Source organism: Perognathus longimembris, chromosome 28 (assembly GCF_023159225.1).
Source record: "Perognathus longimembris pacificus isolate PPM17 chromosome 28, ASM2315922v1, whole genome shotgun sequence".
Lineage (NCBI taxonomy): Eukaryota > Metazoa > Chordata > Mammalia > Rodentia > Heteromyidae > Perognathus > Perognathus longimembris.
The window spans coordinates 78,062,660-78,073,005 of NC_063188.1; the positions used below are offsets into that span (position 1 = coordinate 78,062,660).

Below are 10,346 nucleotides of genomic sequence, written 5' to 3' on the forward strand. Positions count from 1 at the left end.
GGATGGTCTTAAAGGGGGGTTCTGAGTAGTAAATTATGGGATCTATAGGGAAAAACGATAGGAGTGTGTGGGGTCTGTGCTAGAAGTTGGCGAGGTTAGATATGGGATGTCTATGATGACAATTTGGATGTGTGCGAGTCAGTGATGGGTGGGAGGGATCTGTGGGGGTTAGTTACAGGGCAGCCTTGGGGTTCATCATTAAAGTTCTCTTTGTTAGACTGAAGAGCTTTTATTAACTGGTTGTAAAAATTCAGTCTTTTCCCCAATTGCTCCTGATAATACTTCCAACATAGTTCTTATTTTTCTGGACACTGGCCTGGATATGACAGATCCGTTTGCTTGGATACTCCAACATGTGCGATCTGGCTCAGAGTCTTCAGGCAAGTGGAGATTGCCTCTTCAGGTAGTCCTCCAGCTCAGTCCACTGTTGGTTAGTTTTACTTTCTCTTGGCTTTTGTGACTCTGGAGTCCAGCATACTCTGAGCATGAGTAAGCTGTCTCACAGAATCGAGCAAGAGGATTCCAGGTACCACCAACCATAAGCCATTCATGAAGACAAAGTAAAACCAGAAATAGAGTGGGTGGCCCATCTCCGAATGCTGGAAACCTTCTCGGTACTCTGTCAGGAAATACAGAACATCTCCATAGATCTGGCCTGTGGGAGGGAAGAGGAAGTAAGAGCTCCTGTGAGGAAGAAGAGGGGCTCCCAAATTCTCTATTCCAATGTATCCTTCAGAGACTGGGAATGTGGCTTAGTGTTAGAGTGCTTGCCTAGCATGCATGAAGCCCTGGGTTCGATTCCTTAGCACCACATATACAGAAAAAGCCGGAAGTGGCACTGTGGCTCAAGTGGTAGAGTGCTAGCCTTGAACAGAAAAAAAAGAAGCAGCAGCAGCCAGGGATAGTGCTCAGGCCCTGTGTTCAAGCCCCAGGACTTGCAAGAAAAAAAAAAACTACAACCTTGAAGGTCTCAAAGCTCAGGATCTCACAAAGAACTCTGAAATCAGAGCTGAAAATCTGAGAAATCAGCAAAGTGAAATTTAAAGAATAAACATAGTGTGGAAACTTTCTGAACATAGGAGAGCTTCATAGGTCTAGAAATTAAAGAAAAAAAATGGGTGCCAGTCTTGGAGTTGAAACTAGGGGCTTGGGTCCCTGAACACTTGCTCAAAAGGCACTTGAGCCACAGTTCTATTTCTGGCTTTTCAGCGGTTAATTGGAGATTAAGAGTCATGTACTTTCCTAGTTTTGAAACAGAATCCCCAGATCTAAGCCCTCCTGGGTAGTAGAATTAAAGGCATGAGCCACCAGTGCCCTGCTTGAAGAAAAATCATACATTCTAGAATTTTCAACCACTTGCAATTCTGTTTTTTGTTTTGTTTATGCCAGTCCTGGGGCTTGAACTCAGGGCCTGAGCACTGTCCCTGGCTTCCTTTTGCTCAAGGCTAGCACTCTACCTCTTGAGCCACAGCGCCCACTTCTGGCCTTTTCTATATATGTGATGCTGAGGAATTGAACCCAGGTCTTCATGCATGCTAGGTGAGCACTCTACCACTAGGCTACATTCCCCCTCCCCGCTTTTTTAAATGCAAGTACTGGGGCTTGGATTCAGGGATTGAGCACTGTCTCTGGTTTCTTTTTGCTCAAGGCTAGCACTCTACCACTTGAGCCACAGCACCACTTCTGGCTTTTTCTATATATGTGGTGCTGAGGAATCGAACCCATGGCTTTATGTATACGAGGCGAGCACTTTACCACTAGGCCATATTCCCAGGCCCCACTTGGGATTCTGTGGATAAAGAAAACTTATATATCCAGAACTAAAAAGTTACTAATTTAAAAACACAAGAAAACTGAATCTCAAAAAAAGAGCTCAGGGCTGGGAATGTGGCTTAGTGGTAGAGTGCTTGCCTTGCATGCATGAAGCCCTGGGCTCAATTTCTCAGCACCACATAAACAGAAAAAGCCCGAAGTAGTGCTGTGGCTCAGGTGGTAGAGTGCTAACCTTGAGCAAAAAGAAGCCAGGGACAGTGCTCAGGCTGAGTCCAAGCCCCAGGACTGGCAAAAAAAAAAAGAAAGAAAAGCAAGAACTTAGAGCCCTAGTTAAGATTCTTGCCAGCATGACCACCCAATAAAACCTTCACAGGATACTTGGTTATGAAGGAAGTGGAGAAATAAGTTCCCTTGCTAGACAGTTAAGTTCTTAGCATGGCCCAGCTGTTCTACCAAAAGCTCAGGATGTTTAGCATTTAGTCAAACTTATCCCTAGATGCTGATGTCCACAGGATATACCTGTGTCTGTAGATCCCACCTTCAACCTCTAGTGCCCAGTATAATCTTTTCCTCACCCAGACAGATCATGAGCTGTAGGACATAACGGATTGGTTGTTGGCGGAGAAAGGCAATCACTACCCAAATGCTGAGTGGTCCCCACAGGATAGCTGTGATGGTCTCCATACAGACGACAAAGCTGTCACAACTGCAAGAGAAAGGATGGAGGGACACTGGCTTCAGTGTGCTCTGTCTTCAGGGTATTCCACTTGAGCTCCCTCACCACCACCACAAATCAGTGCAGGTCTCCACCGACAGAAGCAAATACTTACATGATGTACCGACTGTCTCCCTTGGCATACTCTTTCCCTGAAAGGTAACAGAAAGATATGTGAAAAGGCAAAAATAGAGATTCACATTTGGGAGTGCCCCAGTGAGACAGACTGCATAGCATCCACATGCCTCAGTTCCCTGAGCTGTGAAAAGAGGATAGGAGTTTGTATTCTAAAGGAGCACACCCACGTGTGTGTGTGTGTGTGTGCACCTATGACTTACTCTAGTTATCCTAGTTTTTCAGGAGGCTGAGATCTGAGGACCATAGTTCAAAGCCAGCCTGGGCAGGAAAGTCCATGAGACTCTTACCTTCAATACCACCAAAAAGCCAGAAGTGAAACTATAGATCAAGTGAGTAGAGTCATAGCCTTGAGCAAAAAGCTCAAAAGACACACACACTAAAACACACAAATGTACATACACAGTTTAGATAGATGCAAGCACTGTATCACTAAGCCACATTCCCCATCCACTTCCAGCTTTTTTTTTTTTGGCCAGTCCTGGGCCTTGAACTCAGGGCCTGAGCACTGTTCCTGGCTTCTTTTTGCTTAAGGCTAGCACTCTGCAGCTTGAGCCACAGCGCCACTTCTGGCCGTTTTCTACATATGTGGTGCTGAGGAATCAAACCCAGGGCTTCATGTATATGAGGCAAGCTCTCTTGCCACTAGGCCATATTCCCAGACCCCACTTCCAGCTTTTTGATAACTAATTGAAGAGTCTCACAAACTTTCTTGCCCAGATTGGCTTTGAACTGTGATCCTTAGATCTTAGCCTCCTTAGTAGCTAGTATTACAGGCATGGACAACCAACATCCAGCTCAAATCCAAGAGACTTATTTCCAATTAACTAGCCAAGAAGTCAGAAGTGGAGGCATGGCTCAAGTGGTAGAGCACCAACCTTGAGTCTAACAGTGAAATAATAGCATAAGGCCTAGTTCAAGCCCTAGTTAGCGTGCGCGCACACACACACACACACACACACACACACACACACACTAAAAACGCACAACCACCACAACAGCAAAAATAAAAAGGAGGAGATATAGATAGTGGAGGACATAAAGCAGTCAATGAGGGGGGTAAAAGAAAATGAAGGAGGGAAAAGATGCAGGTGAACAGATGAGTGAATAAAACAGTAAGCTGAAAATGAGAAAAAGGGGGAAGGGAGTCTGGAAGGGAAAAACTGGGAGAAAATGAGGGAGGAGTTGACACTGTTCAAAAAGAAATGTACCAATTAACCCTCTGGGCTGGGAATATGGCCTAGTGGTAAAGTGCTCGCCTTGTATACATGAAGCCCTGGGTTCAATTCCTCAGCACTACATACGTAGAAAAAAGCTGGAAATGGCACTGTGGCTCAAGAGGTAGAGTGCTAGCCTTGAGCAAAAAGAAGCCAGGGACAGTGCTCAGGCCCTGAGTTCAAGCCCCAGGACTGACAAAAAAAAGGAATACAGAGGGGCTGGAAATGTGGCTTAGTGGTAAAGTGCTTACCTAGTATTCATGAAGTCCTTGGTTCGATTCCTCAGTACGACATAAACAGAAAAGGCTGGAAGTGGCACTGTGGCTCAAGAGGTAGAGTGCTAGCCTTGAGCAAAAAGAAGCCAGGGACAGTGCTCAGGCCCTGAGTTCAAGCCCCCGGACTGGGGAGAAAAAAAGAAAAGATCCTTCACAAAAAAAGGATTCCAAAATGGCCAATGAACACAGACGAGCTCAAGGTACCATTAGAATCACTAAAGAAAACACATCACTCACATCCACTAGAATGACTAAAACTTACCACTATATTGATGCAGATATAGAGGAACTAAAATCCTCTAGTTCTGCTGGTAGAAATATAACATGGCGTACCATTTTTATGTGCACCCATCCTAGGACTTGAACCTAGGGCCTGTGTAATATTCCTGAGCTCTACCATTTGAGCCACAGCTCCACTTTCAGACTTTTTTTTTTTTTGCCAGTCCTGGGGCTTGGACTCAGGGCCTGAGCACTGTCCTTGGCTTCTTCTTGCTCAAGGCTAGCACTCTGCCACTTGAGCCACAGCGCCACTTCTGGCCGTTTTCTGTATATGTGGTGCTGGGGAATTGAACCCAGGGCCTCATGTATACGAGGCGAGCACTCTTGCCACTAGGCCATATCCCCAGCCCACTTTCAGCCTTTTTTTGATAGCTCATTGGAGATAAGAGTCTCATGCACTTTCCTGTCCAGACTGGCTTTGAACTTGGGTCCTCAGATCTTAGCCTTCTGAGTAGCTAGGATTGCAGGTATGAGCCACCAGCAATACTTTGGTAGGATTTTTTTTTTGTACTGGGCTGGAACCCAGAACCACATGTATGTCTACTAATAAGCAAGCACACTAACACTCCCAGTCTCTGGCAGATTTTCCTAAAGTTATAATCCATACATACCATACGACCAAGCCATTTTACTTCAATATATTTGCCCAAGAGAGATGAAAGCAGTGGTCAACACAGAGACAAATATTCAATGTTTAAAGCAATGGTTACTCACACCTATAATCCTAGCTACTTGGGAGGCTGAGATTTGAGGAAAGCAGTTTGAAGTCAGCCCACACAGAAAGTCCGCAGAGCCTCTTTCCTCCAATTAAGCAGAACTGAGTCAAGAGTAGAAGTATAGCTCAAGTGGTTGAGCACCCGATGTCAACTGAAAAAGCTAAGCAAGTGCTCAAGGTTGTGAGTCAAGCCCCAGTACCAGCGCACATACAGACAAAAAATTTCATGAAACCATAAGAAATATTGTCAAGAATACAGAAATTGGAGAAGGGAGGTACAAGCCAAAAATGTTCATATTTATGCTTTGAAAGTGTGAGTCCCTGAGTCTAAATCCCAGTCATATAAAAAAGCAAGCAAGCAAGCTCTGTATGCAATGATAAGGATTGACTTCCCTAAAAAAGCAAAGTTGAGAAGTAAAATGTTGGGGTTAGAGTGGCTCGATTGGTAGAGCACCAACCAGCCAATGAACAAAAGTGTAAGGTACTGAGGTCAAGTCTCAATCTTGGAAAAAGTGAAGAAGGAAAAAAGAAAGAAAACAAAAGAAGTAGTACTGCCCAGGCAAGTGGCTCATGCCTGTCATCTTAGCTACTCAGGAGGCTGAGATTGGAGGCTCTCAGTAAGAAGCCAGCCTGGGTAGGAAGGTCAATGAGACCTGATCTCCAATTAACCCTCAAAAAGAAAGCTAGAAGTGGAACTTTGGCTCATGTGGTAGAGTGCTAACCTTGAGTAAAAAAACAACAAAAAGAAAACCTCAGGAACAGCACCCATGCTCTCAGTTTAAGCCCGAGGACTGCCGTGTGCACACACATGGCACATACACACATATAAAAACAGAAGCAGAATGTTACTGTTTATGTAAAAAGTTAGGGAATGTGGCTTAGTGGTAGAGTGCTTGCCTAGCATGCATAAAGCCCTGGGTTTGATTCCTCAGTACCACATAAACAGAAAAAGCCAGAAGTGGTGCTGTGGCTCAAGTGGTAGAGTGCTAGCTTTGAGCAAAAGAAGCTCAAGAACAGTGCTAGGGCCCTGAGTTCAAGCCCCAGGCCTGGCAAAAAAGGTAAGAAATAAAAATAATGATAAGGGGCTGGGAGTATGGCCTAGTGGCAAGAGTGCTTGCCTCGTATACATGAGGCCCTGGGTTCGATTCCCCAGCACCACATATACAGAAAATGGCCAGAAGTGGCGCTGTGGCTCAAGTGGCAGAGTGCTAGCCTTGAGCAAAAAGAAGCCAGGGACAGTGCTCAGGCCCTGAGTTCACAGCCTAGGACTGGCCAAAAAAAAAAACAAAACAAAACAAAAAATAATGATAATAAAAAATAACAAAAAATCATTACATGAAATCTACTGCTAGCCACTGTTCAAATGTTTGAGACAGGGTCTCAGAATGTAGCCCAGACTGGCCTTGAGCTTGCAGTCCTCTCACTATGCCTCAGCCTTCCTGAGTACTGGGATTACAGGTATGTACCACCACATTGGGAAGCTTGCCACTGTTCTATGTTCCTGACATATATTTGAGTATTAACTGTTACCTTCTTACAACTGAGAAAACTGAGGCTTATGCGTATAACTTATGTATAAATAAACTCTAGAAGGAGCCAGACATTGGTAGCTCACACCTGTAATCCTAGCTACTCAGGAGGTTGGGACTCTGTGGATCATGATTCAAAGCCAGCCTAGGCAGGAAAAGTTGATGAGACTCTTATCTCCAATTAGCCACCAAGAAGCCAGAAGTAAAAGTTGTAGCTCAAGTGGTAAAAGGCTAGCCTTGAGCGCAAAAGCTCAGGGATAGCGCCCAGGCTCTGAATTTAAGTGCCCATGCCCTGAGTTCAAGCCCCATGAGCAAGAAAAAAATAAAAACAAAAAAGACAGTTAAGGGAAAGCACCCAGGCCCTAAGCTCAAGCCCCAGAACTGTCACAAAAAGTTTTGGTGCTGGAGAGGTAACGCAGAGCCTGTGCACAGATCTATGCCCTCAGCCCCAGATACAATTATTAACAGTAGTTAACAAAATTTCGAGAAACTTGGTAGACAAAAGGTAGGTTTTTTTCACTATGTATCTCACTTATTAGTTTTCTGACACATGCACACATATGTACAACAAAGCATATACAACTTTAAAATAAGTCACCGGGTGCTAGTGACTCATGCCTATAATCCTAGCTACTAAGCAGGCTGAGAGCTGAGGATTGTGGTTGGAAGCCAGCCCAGGCAGGAAAACGGTGGTGACACTCTTATCTCCACTTACTGTGGCTCAACTGCTAGCCTTGAGCAAAAGAAGCTCAGGGACAGTGCCCAAGCCCAAAGTTCAAGCCCCAGAACTGGCAAAAATAAAGAAATAAAATAAGGCAATGGACGATTTGGTAAGTGAAACATTCACACCCTACCCAGAAAATTGCCCCCTCCCCCACCATAACACAAGAACTCAGGACTTACAGAGTTGGGATAAGAAGGCTTGGTCTCCAAGAAGAGCCTTGTGGTAGACACTGAACCACCCCTCAATCACTAGGTGAATGAATGCACACACAGCAAACCAACCCAGGGACAGTCGCCGCCACGTCCCCATTGGGGCAACTGAATTGCGGCCAGATAACATCCATGTGGTCAAAACTAGGACTCCAGAGATGGAGAACAGGGTAGCTAGGATGTGCCAGGTCGGAATGTCATTAGGTACAAAGTTTTCAAGCTTCAGGTGCCGAGGCCAGTAGGGGTGCAAGGTGCCTTTGTTGGTAGTCATGTCTCTATGGGCTGGCTGATTGGCTTCAAGTGGCAATCAGTGAGGAGAAAAGAGGAACAGAAATACCTGGGCAAACAGAAAAGATAGGTACGATTAAATCAAATCCAAACAGTTTATTACTACAAAAAAATGTAAAGGAAGATGTGGTTCTGTGGCTCAAATGGTAGAGCACTAGCCTTGAGCTGAAGAGCTCAGGGACAGCACCCAGGCCCAGAGTTCAAGCCCCACAACCAACAACAACAAAAAAAAAACAAAGCAAAACAAAGCAAAAATGTAAAGGAATTGGATTTACCTGCTGACAAGACTGTAAAACTGGATGAAAAATAATCTAATGGTAAAAATGAACAAAAGAAGCTGGGAACTGGTGGCTCATACTTGTAATCCTAGCTGCTCAGGATGCTGAGATCTGAGGACCACAGTTTGAAACTTATCATGGTAGGAAAGACAGCTGAGACTTTTATCACCAAAAAGCCAAAAGTGGAGGCATGGCTCAGGTAGTAGAGCGAAAAAGATAAGGGAAAGAGTCCGGATCCTGAATTCAGGTCCCAGCACTGGTGCGCATGTGCACACAGTGTACCTGTGCACGCATGCACGTACACATAAAATAAATATTACTTTTGATTTTAAAAATTGGACTTTTAAAGGTTTGCACGGGTGGCTCGTGCCTGTAATCCTATCTACTCAGTAGGCTAAGATCTTAGGGTCAAAGTTCAAAACCAGTCTGGGCAGGAAAGTCTATGAGACTCTTGTGTCCCATTATTCACCAAAAGCTGAAAGTAGAGGTGTGGCTTAAGTAGTAGAGTGCCATCTTTGAGTGAAAAAGCTAAGGGGCAGCACTTAGACGCTGAGTTCAAGCTCCAGCACCTACACACACAAAGACTAGCATTCGTGGCTTCCTCGCCCCGCCTCAATTCTAATGAGATTAAAAATTCAGAGTCCCAGGGGCTGGGGATATGGCCTAGTGGCAAGAGTGCTTGCCTCGTATACATGAGGCCCTGGGTGCGATTCCCCAGCACCACATATACAGAAAATGGCCAGAAGTGGCGTTGTGGTGCTAGCCTTGAGCAAGAAGAAGCCAGGGACAGTGCTCAGGCCCTGAGACCAAGCCCCAGGACTGGCCAAAAAAAAAAAACAATAAAAAAAAATTCAGAGTCCTGGGCTGGGAATGTGGCTTAGTGGCAGAGTGCTTGCCTAGCATACGCATAAAACCCTGGGTTCGATTCCTCAGCACCACATAAATGGAAAAAGCCAGAAATGGTGCTGTGGCTCAAGTGGTAGAGGGCTATCCCTGAGCTAAAAAAGCTAAAGGAAAGAGTCCAAGGACTGACAAAAAAGAAAGAAAAAAAGAATTCACAGCCTTAAGGCCCAGAATTCCAGCAGCCACAGCCTCCAGGAAATAGCGTACAATGCCGTCAACCGGTCAGAAAGTCTAGGAAAAGTGGAGTCTGAACCCTCAGTCTAGGAAAAGTGGAGTCTGAACCCTCAGGCTGCGCTAACCTGGTAAAGGGAAGCCCAGCACAGAGATTACCAATCTGAGCACTCCCCCGCCTCCCCTCCCCCACCCAGCCTCCTCAGCTGCCCAGGGATAGGGCGGGCCTTCGGTCATCCAGACTATGGCCCTGGGAGTCCTGAGTAGCTGCGCAGGGGGCTCGGAGAGGTGGGCGGAAAGCGGGCAGTTTGGTGGTGCAGGCCTAACTGGGGTGAGAGGGGGGTACGTAGAGAACTCACCCAAGCAGCGTCTTTCCTCCCAGGCTTCCGACTCTAGGTTGGCGGGCTGGCTGGGGAACAGCCCTTGTTTAAGTCCTACCCCCTGCCAACAGAGCGGGCCAATAGGAAAGGACGAGGGCGGAACCCAACCAACAGGAGTGCTGGGTTTGCCGCTAGCCTGGACCTCACGCGTGGTGCGGCTTTCACAGTTGGCTGCAATCAAATCAGGAGCGAGATGGGGGCGGGGACCAGCCAAAGTTGGTGGATGTTTAAGCTTGTAGCGTCTGCTGCGGTTCTTGACTTGTTCTCTTCCACTTCGCAGCCTAGTCCTCTAGCCTATGCCTTTGTTTTCTAGGCAAGTAGTAAGTTCCCAGACCAACTCCCATGCTTAGTGTAAGGAAACTAGGGCAGACCACACCCTGCCTGCTACAAAACCTTGTCCTTGGTCCCCGCACTCCTCAGAACTCCTCAGTCCTAAAGGCATGGTCATCCTCACCTCCACGAACTTCAAATCGGAACCAATCAGGACCCAGGCCCCTCAGTCCAACTGGCTAATTGGCATGGAGATCCTCAACCTTACCAATTCTAAATAACCAACCAGAATGGCATAATGCTAAACCCAGTGAGCATCCAGAAAGCATTCAGTCAGAATCCAGACAACCACAATTTGCAGTCCTAAGGACCAATAACATCAACCTGCCATCTGACTTGCGTTCTCTCCCGTCACAGTTCCCTTAATCAGTACAAATAGTGATCTCTCAGTTTTCTAGCCAATGAGTATCTGGCCTTACCCTGCA

The 10,346-nt window shown here is 46.0% G+C and overlaps 1 protein-coding gene across 2 annotated transcripts; it reads right to left on the reverse strand.

Annotated features, from left to right (window-relative positions):
- Window positions 1-261: 261 nt before the first annotated feature.
- LOC125343905 (EBP cholestenol delta-isomerase) lies at window positions 262-9,652 on the reverse strand. 2 transcript variants are annotated; one of them, XM_048336487.1, is made up of 5 exons: window positions 9,571-9,652; window positions 7,542-7,908; window positions 2,604-2,640; window positions 2,349-2,479; window positions 262-655 (listed from the first exon to the last, which is right to left on the reverse strand). In XM_048336487.1, the coding sequence occupies exons 2-5, from the start codon at window positions 7,840-7,842 to the stop codon at window positions 438-440; spliced, it is 687 nt and encodes a 228-aa protein (XP_048192444.1). In that variant the 5' UTR covers window positions 7,843-7,908; window positions 9,571-9,652; the 3' UTR covers window positions 262-437. The 2 variants fall into 2 exon arrangements, with proteins under 2 accessions (XP_048192444.1, XP_048192445.1); XM_048336488.1 differs by having other exon boundaries at window positions 9,580-9,625.
- Between the last annotated feature and the right edge of the window lie 694 nt (window positions 9,653-10,346).

Excerpts from the sequence above, each read along its gene's own strand:
- LOC125343905 (XM_048336487.1), bottom strand. The coding sequence starts at position 7,842 with ATGACTACCAACAAAGGCACCTTGCACCCCTACTGGCCTCGGCACCTG. Across the intron at positions 2,641-7,541 it reads AGCCTTCTTATCCCAACTCT|GGAAAGAGTATGCCAAGGGA; the intron begins GTAAGTCCTGAG and ends GTTACCTTTCAG. Across the intron at positions 656-2,348 it reads ACAGCTCATGATCTGTCTGG|GCCAGATCTATGGAGATGTT; the intron begins GTGAGGAAAAGA and ends TCCCTCCCACAG.